We start from the raw sequence: 17,995 nt of genomic DNA, 5'->3' as shown, positions 1-17,995 counted from the left end.
GAAGAGCCCAATAAATATTTCTGTAACTTTTAAGAATCATATAAAGAATGAAATAAGACTTGGTATCGTGGTTTCTGTCATTTACAACTGGATATTAGCTAGCATTCAACCTTTTCCTCTCCCATAATAATTCTGGGGGACTTTCCCAAATTTGCACTATGAAATACAAGCTCTGAAAACAAAACAGAGCTGTCCACAATACATTCAAATGCATTTGGAGGTCAATGTGTAAAAAAAAAAAATCACTTCTGAGGTTGTGTTTTAGGGTCCAAATTCTAGATTCATACACTGCCTTACCCTATGAAACATGAAAAAGCTGTCTCTCAGTAACAAAAGCAAAATACAGATAACTACATGACTCTCTCCAGGTAAAAGCAGCTGACATCATACAAGCTGATCCTGTGTTGCCTTACATGAATGGACTGTGGAGTAGAACAGCTACCTCCTGACATAATTTCAACCTGTAAATACTTCATTTAAAGGACAAACTATTGTGATATAAGCTCTACAGTTTGTCTTAAGTAAAAACAAATAAAATGTAAAACCTTTGAACATACTATCTTACCTCTAGAAGTCTTCTTTTTAGTAAGAAAATATTGAACAAGTTCTTAAGTTACTAAGAAAAATCGCTGGTATAATTAGTTATTTGGCTTACAGTGAATACTTGTTATCATAACTGCGATATACTTACATGCATTAATGAATAATATGATTGCTTTCCAGTGTAAAAGAGAAAGTGAAATGGACGGCCATCTTCTCCCCACTGGATTGCTAATAAAAAGTCAAATGAAAACAGGTAAATAAAAATAAGATATTCATATAGAGACCAAACAGCTATATTTAATCAGTTATAAACCTTTAAACATATATAATATTTTATACCGATGAACATAAAAGCCTTTATATTTTATAAAATATTCCCAAACAGTTCATTATGAAAATTCCCAAAATTCCTTTTAAATCAAGGTACATGCAAAATAGAATAACCTTTAAACAAAATTTTATGCTGAGAGTGGGGTTGCGGAGGGAGGGAAAAAATGAGGAGCTGATACCAAGGGCTCAAGTAGAAAGCAAATGTTTTGAGAATGATGAGGGCAACAAATGTACAAATGGGCTTGACACAATGGATGGATGGTGGTGAGCTATACGTGCCACCAATAAAACGATTCAAAAACTGTATGCTCAGGTGTAAATACAATACACTCCCATAGTCGTAACAGGCATAATATAACTAAAAGGAAAATGTATTTTTTATGCCACATCATCTGCCCTCACTCCTGCAGTGACATACCTCTGGGAGGCTTTAGATCCCCCTGCCCCAAACAAAAAGAATCCCAAAAAGTGGGAATTTTAACCTCTTGTGAAATACAGATGTTTATTCACAGCTACTCACCACATAAGGAACTTGAGGAGTTACTCTAGTAACTAAAGCAAACTTTAAATCCATGTCCTTTACCTATATGAGGCTGTCTTGTTAACTATTTTCAGGACAATGGTGTAATAATGATAATATTTCTTTGAACATTAAATGAACTGGAAAATACGTTTTTTTGCTTACAGTTTTCTTCATCCTCAGAAAGTTCAAAATACGCATATAAAATTTTACATCGTAAAAGTTGCCACTTTTCTTCTATTTGTTTCAGGACCATCTTATCCCTACCTTATTATCTCTACTGAATTGTTTTAAGTAGTTTTCTCCCTAACTCCTCTGCCCTCACGTCCCTTACAATGTAATTTTAAGACCACGGATACTCTGGCTATCTGTTGCTGGAGTGTAATCCCTTGACGGCAACCAATCTTTGTCATATCTAGGATTTTATCACCTCCACAAACCAATCTTCATTCCTCTGAGACTTATCACCTCCATGAAAATGCAGGTCTAAGACTTTTGGGTTTTCAAAAACTATTGCTCTATTTTTTTTCATGAAATTTTTTTTATGTTTTCATATTAAACTATTTTATCTATCTGGAGTGTATTTTTGTGAGGCAGAGAGATATCTTATCCAGCAAAGAAGAATCATTACTCCATTACACTTGTTTTGAATAGTGCACCCTTTCCCTATAAAATGCTGCCTGTATCATAGATAGGATGTCTTTCTTCTCTGAGGATAATTAGTACTAAACATAATAGTGGTGTTAGTACTGATGGTAGGTGCCATCGAACTGGTTCCAAATCATAGCGACGCAATAACATGCAATAATGAAAGCCTGTCAGGTCCTATGCCATCCTTGAACCCCTTGTTGCAGCTACTGTGTTCAACTATCTCACTGAGGATCGGCCTTTTACTACCCATCTACGCTACCAAGTCTGATGCCTTTCTCCAGGGACTGGTCCTTCAGATAACGTGTCCAAAGTACGGGAGAAAAAGTCTTGCCCTCCTTGCTTCTAAAGCACATACTGGTTGTACTTTATCCAAGACAGATGTGTTTGTTCTTTTGGTAGTCCAAGGTACTTTCAACAGTCTTCACCAACATCATAATTCAAAGGCATCAATTCCTTTTAAGTTTTCCTTATTCATTGCCCAGCTTCCACATTCATATGTGACAAATGAAAATATAGTATCTGGACATTTGAAGGTGAATACACTTAAAATAGATATAAAATTGTCATAATAAACAGTGAGGTTGGGGGAGGATCTGATTGGGAGTTTGGTTCGAAAAGTAAAACTAGAGTACTATTTGCCAATGACTTTGTGAATGAATTAAGGAGTTCTCCAAGATCATTTTCACTAAGTTCTACGTGTTTTCCAATATTTGTAACATCAGAATGTAATCTATCTTGATGCAGTGTTAGGTAAGCAGCAAAATAGTGCCCAAGACAGGCAGCCGTCAGGGATGGAGATAAGATTCTACTGCAAAGTTAAGACAGGCTCTTGGGCTGGGTCTGTTCTTCCATAACTGAACAATACAGTGGCCACTATTTTTATGTTGTGACTACTTTGGAAACTTCACAACTCTAAGAACTGATTGTGGGAATCACCTGAACTAAATTATATATACGTTATTTCATTGAACATTAAAAGTCATAAATGTCTTGCCAAGTGCTATAAATTAAGTAGCGCAAAAGAAGTTGTCAAATGATATCATGATGGACACAATGACCCGGGTTCAGATCTAGCTCTGTTATCGCCTGTTTTTAGTTCCCACAAATGTAAACTGAGGGAAATAATAGGCCTACTGATTAAAACTGCTGGGTAGATTAGGAATTAATACAGGCAAAGCACTTAGAATTGTGTTTGGCCCACTAGAAATTTCAGTAAATGATGGTTATAATTATTATCAAAGTGATGTTTCAATTCTAAAGTTACTTATTAAAGTCCTGGTAGCATAGTGAGCTTCATGCTAGGTTGCTAACCGCAGGTGAGCAGTTTGATACCAGCAGCACCTCTGTAGGAGAAACATGAGGTTTTCGAATGACTGATGAACCTCATGAGCAGTTCTACTTTGTCCTACAGAGCTGCTATGAGCCAGGGTGTTTGGGGATTATAATAATCTTATATTTATAAAGTATGGTCTGAATAGTCTTAATATTGTTTGAATATTTTTAATATTGTCCTTTAATATTCTCATTTTCCTTGAAAAGATGAACCAGAAATTGATAGATTTATTTAAAAACTCTGTTGGTTTTATTTATACTACTTAAAAATTTTTATTTACTTCATTGATTTTTCTTTTTCCAGCTTCTTTAACCAAATTCTTAGGTCATTTCTTTCAGTCTTTAAGTTTTTCCAGTTAATATTTGCCGTTGAATAACACAACATCCACCTCCCATAGGGTTTTCAATAAAACATTTTCACTTAGTTTCATGTACTTCAAAGTAGTCTACAGTATCAATTTTGATTTCCTTTTAAGCCAAGAGTTACATGGTTCTGTATAGGGCTTTTCTTTTCGGGGAAGTTCTTAGGATTTCTTCATAATCCATTATAAAATTCTATTCAGATTCTATTGGCATTTGAAAAGAAAATGATTTCTTTTGTATTTATTTCTGTTTGTACATGATCATGCAGTTATTCAATGCTCTATAGCTTTGGGTAACAGGTTTTATTTTTTCCCCTTAATACGAAATTATGTGGTGTATAAGAGTCATCATCTGAATGAAGATTGGGTTTTATCTGTATGAATGAACATTTCTTACCTTCTTTAACCTATTTCCTCATATTCCACTGAAGTATATTCTCACTCACAGAGACCCCGCATATGACCAAACAGAACTGCCACCATGGCTCCGGGGGTTGCGAATCTGTGGACGCAGACAACCACATCTTTTCCCCACAGAGTGGCCGGTGGCTTGGACCACAAACTTCTTCAATCAGTATTTGAGCACTTTAACCAATGAACCACCAGGGTTATTTCCTTAACATTAAAAACAAGCACACTCTGATTGAGTTTATTGTAACTCACAGTTTGGCTTTTGCCGTTTAGCTAGTATATCGAGAAAAAAACAAATATATGAGGGCGTTTCAAAAATTTCATGGAAAAGTGGAACTAAATAATAATGGAAAATTTCCAGCAAATTTGTAAAACCCATATATATCCAATATTTGCATCTCTAAATAGTATAAAATAGAATTTTTATGTTTACATAATATAAACTCACTGGCCAGTTTACATCATAAAATCTGGATACATTCATCTTTTAATAAGGAAGCTGGTACCATTTTGGAATTGCCACATTGAATACACACATAAAAATTTGATATTTTTAACATTAAAAATCAGTTTGTCCTATATTTATGAGTATACAAATTTGTGAGGCAGGTTGCAGAAGGTAAAAAATAGTTTCTTAATTCTAATTTAATGCTTTAATTACATAATTTAAATATATTTAATGGATATATTTTATATTTAAATAAAAAATTGTGGTTTAAAATTCAAGTTAAATGCAATTTAAGATAATCGTACTAATCCTGCATGTTTCCAAAACACATGGACAATCTGCAGATATTACATTCCAGTTAAAAGTAGTAAGTTTCTTATATCTAACTATCACTAAATTCGAAAGAACCAGTATTATATGAGTGGTCAAGAGTAAGAAATCTAAGTAGCAGTAGATACACATAGAACACTTAGGTGGAGCAGGCTGCGAGGTTTAAAGACAGAATCTAGTCAAAAAGGAAAAAATAAAATACTATCACTAGAAGCATTTATAGAAAAATCACTAGGTTTCAATGCACTGTGCCTTGTAAATAGTTTAAAAACAAGAACTGTGTATGTGTCGTGGTTTAATTTTTTCATCATAATTATTTAATCTGTACACTGAACAAAGAACCTTAGAAGCTAAACTACTTAAAATGAGGCTGCAGGATTGGAGGTACACTCAATGGCAATTGTGACAAACAGGTGATACAACCTTGTCTGCTAAAGGCAAAGGAGACTCAAAGCACTAACTGATGAAGACCTGAGACTAACGTCTTCAGAACTGCCTCAACAAAAATCCTTACAACTTCAGCAATAAGCAACATCATGTTAAATTGAAAAAATATCGATGCTTTCAGGGATTTCATTTCACTTGGATTCATAATCAATGCCCATGGATGCTGCAGTCAAGAAGTCAAATGGTGCATTGCACTGGGTAAATGTGCTGCAAAAGACCACATTAAAGTTCAATATCAAAGATGTCACTCTGAAGACGAAGACTAAGGTGCATCTAGCCCATGTCATAGTACTTTCAATGACCTCACAAGCATGTGAAAGCTAGACAACAAATAAGAAAGATCAAAGGAAAATGAGTATCTTTGAATCATCGTCTTGGCAAAGAATACTGAATATACCGTATATATTTGAGTATAAGCCAATCCGAGTATCAGCCGAAGCACCTAATTTTACCACAAAAACTGCGGTGAAAAACTCAGCTTACACATGAATATATACGGCACCACAGATTGCCAGAGTAACAAACACATCTGCCTTGGAAGAAGTACAGTCGGAATGCTTCCCGGAAACATGAGAGACTGCGTCTTAAGTACTTTGGACATGTTGTCAGGAGAGACCAATCGCTGGAGAAGGACATCATGCTTGGTAAAGTATTTGGTGGGTAAAATATGCTACAGCTAGACTGATAGGGTGGGTGCGACACCAGGCTCAAACACGACAACCATTGTGACGATGGCACAGGACCAGCAGTGCTGCCATCTGCTGCGCACGGGTTCACTAAATCCCAACAGAGTCAGCTGAACATAAGGACAAACTTTATAAATTAACCAGGCATAAGAACTGATAAAAGAATCAAGAACTGATTAAAGGTGAAATGTGAGCTATTTATGTAAAGGTTCAAAATATTTATAAAAAGACTGAAAATAAAACATCAATTCAGAGTCATGTGGAGCAGTACACTGACAGAATATGTAGCTTTGAGCACACGAAAGACTTGGCTGAAACATTAAGGAAAAACAAATAAACTGATTCAACTTCCTAAAACATACTCCTAGCACCAGTTCACTGAGCATTTCCAGCTAAACTGCAGCACACCCACAAGTTTTTGCTGCTGAGTTATAAGTTTACTAAGAGTCAGTTATGTTTCCTACAAATAGACTAATATCTATTACAGTTATACCTATGTCGGTGATTATAAGCACTAAATAAACACACTATGAGCAGACACAGAAAATAAGTAAGAAACTAAGTGGAATGCTGTGGAAGCATTGAAAGGCAGGTGGTTAAATAAAATGTTTAACTTTGGTGTAAATAAGGGGAAGAATTCTTACAAATCTCTATAGGGTTATATTAAAAATTGAAAAATAACTGAAAGTTTATAGTTTGAGCATTTAAAAACATATTATCTTGGGCTTTAAAAGACTTCTATTTACTGATAGATGTCACCAGTTCACTTTGGGTAAGAGGCCTCTAATGTACAAGGAACATTCAAAACGGTTGGGGAAAAACTCCATTATCTTTGAATTCCATTTTCCAAGAATTTTTGAAAGTTCCTCATAAGCATAATTGGCAATGTTAAAGCTATTTTTCCCCTCATAACTGATTTAAAAGCAAAAAAGCCAAAGAAAGCTGGACAAATAAGATAGCCATTTGTTAGTACAATGCCATGGCATTACCAGGGTGCTGAAAGACCAAGAAGAGGGCAATGCATTCTGTGATAACAGCTTATAAAAAGTTCAATTTTTCACACAGCACCAGGGGCATTAGATAAACCATAGATAAATCAATGGACTTTCAGCTCACGCTTAATCATAAACCTTAATTTAAGAACTATTAGTTCTTATGATGTATCCCTATTCAATCTTGCCGTCACTAAAGCAAAGTGTGGTGAAGAAAGACGGTGCTTGGGTATCAGAAAGAATGCTGTCTGGAGTTAAAGGCCTGTTTTAAAACAGTCATCTAAGAGAGCTATTTGCTAAGTCTGCAAAGAAGAAGCACACCAAGCAGCATAATCAAAGAATTATTAACAATACAAACCAAGATCGAAGGGGCTAGACTATAGCAGAGGTTAAATTCCAAGCACCTGGTTTGCAGAAGGCTATGAATGAGAGCAAAAGTCCTAAATCCATCGACATAAAGTGCCTGCACATGGCTTACGTCTCTATTGAATTCTCTAGATCCATGGACCAAGGAGATAGATAGTCTTGCCTCCATACTGAATGTACTGGAATGTGCATTACTACAGATACAGTTAGGGTAAAAGTCAACATCTTATCAGTTATTTTTCTTTTTAGCCCATGATCAACTTGGCCTAGCTTTTATTACATTCTATGTTTTGGACTAAGATTTTTTTGGTGTTTTATTCTGTGGTAGTTGCTGGTTTTTTGTTTATTGTTTGATATCTATTTATATATACACACTTGAATGACTTTCTTTAAATGAAACTCGGTATAAGTAAACTCAGGATAGATGAACCAAATAGTGTTTTAGTTTTATGACAGGGGGAGGTTGAAAGGAAACAGGGAGGCAATAATAACGAATACAAGAATGAAGAAAATGTTCTAAAATTGAGGTGAATGCACAACTCTGTTTACTTAAACACTGAATTGTATGCTATGTGAATTATATGTTAAGAAACCTGTCAAGAGATCAAATGACGCATTGCATTGGGTAAATCTGCTGCACAAAACCTCTTTAAAGTGTTGAAAAGCAAGACTCAGGTGTGCCATGGTATTTTCAATCATCTCGTATGCATGTGAAAGTTGGACATGGAGTAAGGAAGAAGACCAAAGAATAATCGAGGCATCTGAATCATGATCCTGGCAATGAAAGTGGAATGTGCCGTGAACTGCCGGAAGAACAAACACATCTGTCTTGGAAGAAGCACAATCAGAACATTGCGTAGAAGCAAGTCTGGCAAGACCCCATCCTTGGTACTTTGGAGGCTATCAGACGATCACAAGCCCTGGAAAAGGGCACTGCGCTTGGTGAAATAGAGCGCAGGGAAAAAGAGAAAGCTCCCAAACAAGATATATTGACATAGTGGCTGCAACAATGGTCTTAAAATACCATTGTGAGGTTGGCACAGGACCAGGCAACGTTTCATTCCGTCATACATAGTAGAGTCGCTGTGAGTCAGACCTAACTCAATGGTACCTAACAATACAACGGTTTAAATTTTTTTTTCACATAAACTAATGCAGAGGGATTTTATTGCTATCATAACTACTCCAATCTGTTCCTAAAAAAGATGCATCAGTTACTATGCAAACAACCCCAACAAAACCCCAAAACCAAATGGGGCACCATTAGTAAACTCTGCAAGAAAACTTGAAGCACCTATGGATGAAGATCAGAGACTACAACCTTCAATATAGATTACCCCTCGACATAAAAAAAACAAAAATTCTCACAACTGGACAACAAGGAAGCCTCATGACAAAGGGAGAAAAGATGGGCGTTGAAAGGCTTCGTTTTACTTGGATTCACAGTCAACACCCACGGAGGCAGCCACCAGGAAACGGAAAGCCATACTGCGTCAGGCAAATCTGCTGCAAGAGATCTCTTGAACATGTTTAAAACAAAAGATGTTACTTGAAGACTAAGGTGCACCTGATCCTAGCCATGGTGTTATTAATCACCTCCTATATATGTGAACGATAGACAATGCATAACAATGACTGAGAAAGAATGAATACTTTTAAATTATGGTGTCAATGAAGAACATTCAACAGGCCATTGACTGACAGAGAATGAACTAGTCTGTACTGGGAGAAACAAAGCTTCTAAGAACGTCTGTTAGAAAGGAGGATGGTGAAACTCTGTCTGACGTGTTTTGTGTATGTCAGTATGAGGGAGGGGTCAGTCGGTCCCTGGAGAAGGACATCATGCTTGGTAGAGGGTCAGTAAAAAAGAAATGAGTAAGAACTTGAATGAGATGAGTTGACAGTGGCTGCAGCAAAGGGCTGAAAAAAGCAGCATCTGTGAGAACAGAGTGAAGAAATCTTTCTTACCCACTTCACAACAACCATAACCCCGGAGAGTCTCCACTCCATATGAAGTGGCTGCTGATTTGCAGTACACCACTGTAGTAAAGAAAAGACTGCTTAGTCCCTTCTTGTATACACTTACCTCTTTGTTTTGGAAAAATGTAGTCAGGATGCTGTAAAATTTTTAAAAAAAACGCATTAGATAATTACTATAACATATAAAACTAAATGAAATTATAAAAATATTAAATAAGATAACAACCTTCATTACTGGCCGGGCCCGCTTCTCAAACAAACCACTCGGAAAAAGGTAAACAATAGCTCTCTGAAAATATACACAAAAGTTAATTAGCAATGCATAAAACAAGTTAACCTTATAGTTCAGTTTTGTGACCTTATCACATGCTGCTACCCATTGAACTAAGGTTTTCATATACATTTCACTATATTAAAAATATAAGAAAATATCCTTCATGACACGATACACATAGCAAAGGTAAAGTAAAAACAATAAGCACAGCTATCTATTAAGGGATAACTGGGGGGAAAGGTGAAAGGCTTATGATAACATGGCTTCTCAGGGTATAACTCTACGTAGTTAAATTTTGAAGCATGTAAAAATATATTATGTTGAAGAATTTTTCAAAAGAAGCACTAAACATGCAAAGTGTAACAGACATATTGATATAAACTCATCTTTAAAAAAAACATTACCTAGTTATGTTCCTCAAAAAAAGCATAGAAGTAACAAAAGTAATTACCCCTCAAAACGATGGGGGGTAATTAGCACCCAAATCTTGTCTTCGAAGTACCACTTCCCAGCATAAAGAACGTTTCCTTAGAGAAATGGCTGTTTCTTGGTCTAGGATCTAAATGAGCTTAGGACATCCAATGTAAGCAAATAAGGTAATGCTCGAAAGGACACAGAGCCAGACTGACAGGATTCCCATGGGTCAAACTTGGGATGCTCAAATTGTGGGCCCACTAGATTTCAGCGCTTATCCTCACAGAATATGGCAGCCCGTGTGAAACTTGAGTCCCTAACCTGGCTGCACATTTCATCAGTAGGGCTGTTGAATCCAACATCAGAGGGTTAGAAGCCCAGAAAACATGAAGGACGAAGCATAACTCTCCTACGTAGAGTGCACTCATCACAAGCATAAGGGAGAAGACAACTAAACAAAGGCCACTGGGATAGTTTTCATATATGGAAATTACCACCGCTAATTCACAATGTAGGCAATCACCGAATAGAGTCCTAGAGCAAAAAGAAAACGCAGATAATTCTATTGCATTGTTGAACTTAACTTAAAAACCAAGACTCAGGAAATTCATGAAAAATTGTACAACCTAAAAATAAGTCATCTACTGCAAAGGATATCTAGGTTTTATAGGCAGTCTCTGCTTTCAAAAAGAAATGCATAACAAGAAAGAGTATGCTGAAAGTATTCTAAAATGCGCCAAAAGGTCAGGAAATGTACTTTAAAGAAAAACACCCTAAAAACACACACATATGTACGTGTATGCATATATATGTAAATAAATGTTTATTTTCCCAAGATTTGACCCGGTGTCTTCACCAATGGGCTCAAGCAAAACAATTGTGAAGATGGTACCGATTAGGTACTATTTAATTCTGTCATACAGAGGTTTGTTATAAGTGTGTGTGTGTATCTTTAAAGATTGTAGAAAAGGTCTACAGAGCAAAACTCATCATGTCAGAAAAAGGAAAAATCACAAATCAGTAAAAACTATAAAAAGCAAAGGATGGAAGAAAAAGGAACAAGGAATAGTAAATAATAAGCCAATTGCTTTTTAGACTAAAACACACATCCAAAACAGAGAAGAAACATTCCCAGCATGCTGTCATCTATTTAGTATGCACAGAACGTTACTAACATGACCCTAGCCTATTCCATTGATCTCCTATGGGCATTCTAAACAGATTTCTTAGAAATTCTGAAGCAGACAAAGGACTACCTTGATTTTATGAAAACATAATTTTGTTGCTTTCTGTGTCTGCTTAACTCCCAGTCAACACACACAGTTGTGAAAACTCACGTAGGTAAATACCCTTTTGGAATAAATAGTGACTATTTTTAAGAACAAAGGAATTTGGGGTTGTAGCATTGTTGAACAGCCTATGGATACATTCTGGGTTGAACATTATGAGCTATAAAATAGGAGGAACCCTTATTTCCACATTTCAGAATTTAGAAAAAAAGGGTGGCGAACATAAAAGCAGGACAAAAGTATAAATTAACATATAATCTGCATTTTGTCTGACTATAGCTATAAGAGTATTTTTCCGGTATCAATCCTCCTGATTCTGATTTAGAATGGCATTCACATGATCTGGTTGCTGTGAGGATTAGATAAAGCACTTCTCAAAGCATATTACCTAGAGGGACCGGCCTCTAGAAAAGGACGCCATACTTGGTACAGGAGAGAAGACCCTCGACAAGATGGATTGGCACAGAGGCTGCAGCAATGGGCTCAAACACAAGACCAAGTGCGAGGATAGGGCACGACCCGGCAGTATACAGCCATTCTGAGTCAGAATTGACTCCGTGGCTGGCACCTATCACACAGCAGATATTCAATAAATGGAGCCTGATAGGCATTAGCAATTCGTGTAAAGCACTCCACATTATTTGAAGACTAATATATAGCCGTCCATTCATGAGCTCTATTCTCTCATATATACAGGGTCACTATGAGTCTGAACTGGAGTCTACTGATTAACAGTAGAGAAAGAAGCAATTAGTAAGAAGTGAATCCAAGACTGCTGAAATCAATTGCAAGGCTAGCACATGAACTTCTAAAATTGGAAATTGTGCCTTTCTTTGCCTGTGCCAGGCAACCAAAGTTTTCTTCTTTGTCAATATCAAGAATATTCAGGCATTTAGTACCAAGATGGGGAAGATAATCCAACTATTCCTAAAGGAAAAGAAACCAACCAATTTACTTCACAATTTGCAATCAACAAGTATTTATCATACCTACTATGGTTTAGACCTTCTATTAGTCTAGAAAGATGAGGGCGACATTGGCCCTAGTGGTGCTGCTCAATAAACCATGAACCACTAACCGCTAGGCTGATGGTTCAAATCCACCAGGTACTGCATGGGAGAAAGAGGAAGCCGAGCTGTCTGCTCCCAAAAGGATTTACAAGCAGGCGTCCTCAAACTGCGGCCTGCAGAGGACATTTACCGGGTCCGCTGGGTGTTTTTGCCCCATTTGTCTTTTACTTCAAAATAAGGTATGTGTAGTGTGCATAGGAATTTATTCATAGTGTTTTTTTAAACTATAGTCTGGCCCTCCAACGGGTCTGAGGGACAGTGAACAGGCCCCTTGTTTAAAAAGTTTGAGGACCCCTGATCTACAGCCTCAGAAACTCTACAAGTAGGATTCAACTTAATGGCAGTGGGTGTGAGTTTTTGTTATTTTTTAGTAGTAGAGATAGATGAGTAATTTTAAACATAAGAGTTGCAATATTATACCTGAAATAATAGAGTATAATAAAACAAGCACAGGTCCTAGCTAAAAGCACAGATCTGCTAACTGAAGGCACAAAGGGCAACTGGCTAGTCACTTCTTCTCAGTGATGTGCCTCACCTGCTTCTGCAGTCATTTCTTTTATTAGTTGGAGTTTAACATATATAGATACATATCATATCATTCCATATTTCAATCACATCAAGTAGAAAGTACAATGACTACCAGTTTCCAAACACACAGAGTCCTTAACATCATCTCCCGTTTACTCCCCCACCCCACCCCAACCCCTTATTCTACTTGCTGCCCCTATAGGTTCATCAGCCCTGTGGTTCATAAACTGAAAAACAGAAAAGCTTAAAACACAGCTTCAAGAGGTCACAGTTCTGGAAGACAACCTGATACGAACACATTTCTGCCATCTTACCAAGGGCATTTACAGACGGCATCCTCTGTGTGGAATATCTGTTGTTCTCTTTCTCCATTTAACACACTCCTGTTTGTTTCCAGAGGAGCCGCTCTGAGGGAGAAAGATGGGGCTTTCAACTCCCATAAACAGTCTCTGAGAGTCTGTCCATAGGGTGGACTCGGTGGCAGTGAGTTCGGTTTCTATTTGACCTTCAAGGCCTCCATCAAATGTAACCCCGCATGAGACGCCGTCTCCGAATCCCCTTCACGGGCACCTCATTGGCACTCCTCTCTAGTTATGCTCTTTTGGCATGGTCCCTGCTGCACTTCTGCTCGCCCACTCCCTCACACAAAAGAGGACAAGGCTCTTTCAGGCCCACACCATCTGGGTATTTCCTCTCCCCTCCTGCTCGCTCCGAGTCTTCCTTCCAAGTTACTCCCCAGCAGTCACACAGGACTGGCTTTCTTGGTTTGTTTTCTTCTTCCTTTCCACACCAACTGCTGCCACCTTTGTGATGAGCAGTGCGATGTCAGATTCCTGGGTTCCATCCAGGCCAGTAAAGCAACTTTGAATCCCCACTCCCAGCCCTGTCCCTAGAGGCACTCACCTAGTGTCAGGAGCACCCCGTATTCTTCCCTTCACTAGGTTCAATCTGGCTACTACCAACATGCCTAGTCTGCAACTGCTTTTTCAGGAGTTGCTGAAACAACTATTTTCTATAATTCTAAATTCCAAATGACTCTAATAGTCTTTCTCAACTGTTTTCAAAACCACTTCTTCAGGTATCAGTTTCAAGGAAAAACACAGTAAACACGTAACTGCAGGCTGATACTACTTATAGCTCCAGAGCATTTCTCCCTTTAAATAACATAAGGTAAAACATTCAGATTCTAATAAATACTTCCTGTGATGATAGACAATGGCCTATATAACATGCTGCCCACTAAGCAGCCAGTGGCCCATGTGGCCATTATGCACTTGGTCTACATGGTAAGTCAAAAAGGACTGCTCTTCGGAATCACAGGAACCAGTCTCCGTAACCTTCTGGGGTGACGTCGATGCCCTGAGTTTCGGTGGCCCGCAGATCCCCTCAGAAGCCACTCTTATAATTGGACTTTGGGAATGGTCTGTGTGTGCAACTAAGACAAGTGTACTACTGCAGTCATCTACTGGCTGCAGATCCATATACATTTACCCTCCTATGGCCAGTGCAACTGAGGGCCTGGACTTTTCATTTGATTTCATTTTAATCTATTTATTTTAAATAACCTTACATAGCTCGTGGCAACTATACAGCTCTAGCCTGTCGGAATTGAAGTCTCTCTCTGCAACATCGTACCACACTAAATGTACTCGGTTGCATTTCAGCAAGGTTATAAATTTCATTCCAAGACCACACTCATTGCCATCAAACCAATTCCTACTCACAGAGACCATATCAAACAGCGTAGAACGATCCCTATGCGTTTCTGCGGCTGTACATCTTCATTTCTTCTGTGGAGCAGCTGGCAGGTTTGAATTGCTGACCTGTGGTTAGCAGCCCAATAAGTAACCCCCTATACGAGCCAGTTTCCTAAAACTTCCTTAAACTGTTATATAATCAAAGGTCCTAAAAGGAGAGGTGGGGAGTGGGGAAGAAGCTACAACTTCTTTCTCTCCAAAATCTACTGCCAGCAATGGTGCCAGTACTGGAAAAAAGTGCATGTTTGTAACCCCCCCCCCCAACCTCAAAACACTGCAATCTGAACCAATCCAGACTCACAGGACAGACTAAAACTACTGCATAAGGTTTCTGACACTATCAACCTGTTTATTCCCAAAAAACCTTTTTATTGGGAATATAAATAGCAGATCACACCATAGTTCAATCACACCAAGTAATATTATACAACTGCTACCACAATCAGCTTCAAAACATGTTCTTTCTTCTGGAACTCCTTGGTAACATCTCCCTTTTACTGCCCAATATAATCCCCCACCCCCCACGAGACTATAAATCTTAAAAGAGCAGAGAGCCTCTTCTTTCTCCTATGGAGCCGAGGTGGATTAGACCTGTCAACTTCCAGGCTAGCAGCCCAATGCTTAATCCTCTCCTCAGTACCTACATGCCTATCAAGCACCCAAACATACCTGCTGCATATCACTGTCTCACCAGTTTACTGGTCATCAATCTTACCAGTACAATCTTGGAAATCACTGCTGTCTTGGCATTGGCAGCTCTGCCCCAGTTATGAAAGGAAGCGGACTCCACATTATGGCTACAGTGAAAGCAAAATCCAAATGTGGAGCATGACAATATTCTAGTTTCCTTCCCCTCAGTGGGCTTTGCTGCCCCGAATCAGAATGACTGCTATATGCATGCTGTCAGGTTGACTCCAACTCATAGAGACTCTAAGGGCAAAGCTAACCTGAACCATAGGATTTCCGAGGCTGCCTCCTTCTGTAGCAGGTGACCAGGGCTTTCGTCCCCCAGAGAACGCCACTTTTCAGTTAGCAGCTGTGCTCTTAATCAGTGTGCTGCCAGGGCTCCTTGGACTAAGACTACAGTCCTAATTCAAGACCAGCGAGGAAAGTGAGCACTGCCACTGGCAGGCAGACCTTTACCATTTAGTCTGCCTTGCTCTTAATCTGGTCTGTCAGGAACTGTGACTTGATCTTTATTTTGATAGAAAAGCATTTGCTCAGGCCCTTGCAGACAGAAAACTTACCTTACCATCTCTACCTTTACCAACTTGGCTTCCTCAATTAGTTTCTCTCAAAAAGCCTTTCTTTCCCCAAGCTCCCCTTGCAGATAGTAGACAATTTCATTCAGACTTCTTAAGCTTGATAGCCTTGGCCTCACTTTGGGAAAGCACTTCACTAAACATTAAAACCTAAAACCTCCCAAGGGCTGATCTCCTGAGCCCTTGGGAAGTCCCCCAATACACAATAAGGATACAATTTTCCAATTGAACACAAGGCGTTGAGTTTAGTCTGTAAAATCCACTCTGAGGACACAGAACTGTGAACAAGCCATATTGCCCTGTTTTTCATTTCCTCCCTTTGGGGGCAGCTCTAGGCCTCAGAACAAAGCACCAACCCCACTGAGACCTGAGAGGAGCCCTGGTGGCGCTGTTGAGTATGTGCCGGACTGCTGAATGCCAGGTCAGATGAACTCGATGCGACGACCTTGTTTTTCTGAGGTTTCTTACCTACCAGCCACTCTGAGGGAGAACGATGAGGCTATCTGCTCCCATCAAGATCGACAGCCTCAGAAAGCCTAAGTAGGTTCACTATGGGATGGAATGGAATTGATGGCAATGGTGGACTGAGGCCTGATGTTTGATTACAGGGTTAAAAAAAAACTCAACTATGGGCTAATCACATCCTTTCCCTAGAAAGCCAGGGAGGGCATTATTTAATAACATGCTTGTTGGCAGGGTTAAAAAGATACAGTAAAATCTGTCAATGTCAGAACCTGACTGTGGTAGTTACATAATGCTGTCAATTTGAGACTTAAAAGTGAAGGGGTGGAGTTTAGCCTGTCAATCAGGTCACAGCTTGATGACCTCATTTGGAGCCACTAAGCAGATAAATAGCTCGCTGGAGGCGGGACACAGACACACTCCTTGCAAGACATTCCTGTTGAGAGCACATATGGAGCTACACTAGAGCCCTGGAGCTGAAGGGACCACGTGGAGACCCCTGCCAGCGTTGAGATGCTTCCACTGCCACTGGATTCGCAAGACTTTCCACCCACTGTCCTGTGATCTTCCTGCACCCGGCGTAATTGTATGTGTTGTGTGAGTCTGAAGAGGCACTTATAGACTGGTTTCAGACATTATGGGTTAATATCAGACTTATGGACTTCAATTGAACTGGCTGTGATGTTTTCTCAATATTCAATTGCTCTTGTATATAAAGCATCTTCATATACACTTATGAATGTCTCTGGATTTGTTTTTCTGACAAAGGCAGAAACTGTCACAGAAGGAAAAGACAGTGGGTGTTTATGAGGTAGGATTCTGAAAAGAGGGATTAACAAGTGATAATCACCCTATCAGACGCAGTAACATTGTGAGACCAGGAAGAACAAGGCAGCCCCATCGAGTTCCATCTCTCACAGGTTGCACAGAACATTTACTCACATAGGCTGGGGCTATGAAATAGCTGGGGGAGTCTTCTTGGTTTCCCTCAGCTTTGGTGCTTATGGGTAGTACATACAGTCTGAAGACCCACAGTATGGCCCTCATCACATCTCTCCCCCATGAAGCCAGGCAAGGGGCTTGTGTGAATGAGTTCTATATATCTACTGAGCAGTTCCAAAAAGGCGGGGGTGGGGGTGGGGGACAGGGACGGGGCATGCAGGGCAGAATCAGTAAGCCCTTTGACTATCCCATTTGAGTTCCTCACCCCTGACACAAAGTGGGAGTGAGAGTGAGTGAATGAGAGTGTGTGTGTAAGAATCGTCATTATCGCCGCACAGCTTTTGAGGCAGGAGTGCTCACCTGTGCCTGTGGCCCCCTCTCCATTTCTTTTTTGAAGTAGTAAGAGCGGCTTTCCATTGTGCTACTGAGCACTCAGTGTCTGATGAGGAGGATGTGGTGTTTACCAAGTAACATTTTCCTTGATCCATTTCTAGCTATTTAGTATTTCCGACATTAACTTCCAGAATAAGTATTGAACTCAACTTGGCAAAGTTCTTGCATGGTTCAAAATCGCAATACATGTTTTAAAATTCTAAATA

General features: G+C 39.1%; 1 protein-coding gene across 1 annotated transcript in view; it reads right to left on the bottom strand.

Moving 5' to 3' along the window:
* The window catches only part of MRPS9 (mitochondrial ribosomal protein S9), a 62,167-nt gene that overhangs the window by 23,695 nt on the left and 20,477 nt on the right, over positions 1-17,995 (bottom strand). The window contains exons 3-5 of the mRNA XM_075563336.1: positions 9,625-9,687; positions 9,505-9,535; positions 692-771 (exon numbers count right to left, since the gene is read on the bottom strand). Of these exons, the coding sequence (XP_075419451.1) occupies positions 692-771; positions 9,505-9,535; positions 9,625-9,687 (174 nt within the window). The remainder of the gene's footprint in view (positions 1-691; positions 772-9,504; positions 9,536-9,624; positions 9,688-17,995) is intronic.

This window comes from Tenrec ecaudatus, chromosome 11 (assembly GCF_050624435.1).
Source record: "Tenrec ecaudatus isolate mTenEca1 chromosome 11, mTenEca1.hap1, whole genome shotgun sequence".
Classification (NCBI taxonomy): domain Eukaryota; kingdom Metazoa; phylum Chordata; class Mammalia; order Afrosoricida; family Tenrecidae; genus Tenrec; species Tenrec ecaudatus.
This window is presented reverse-complemented; position numbering and strand designations above follow the sequence as displayed.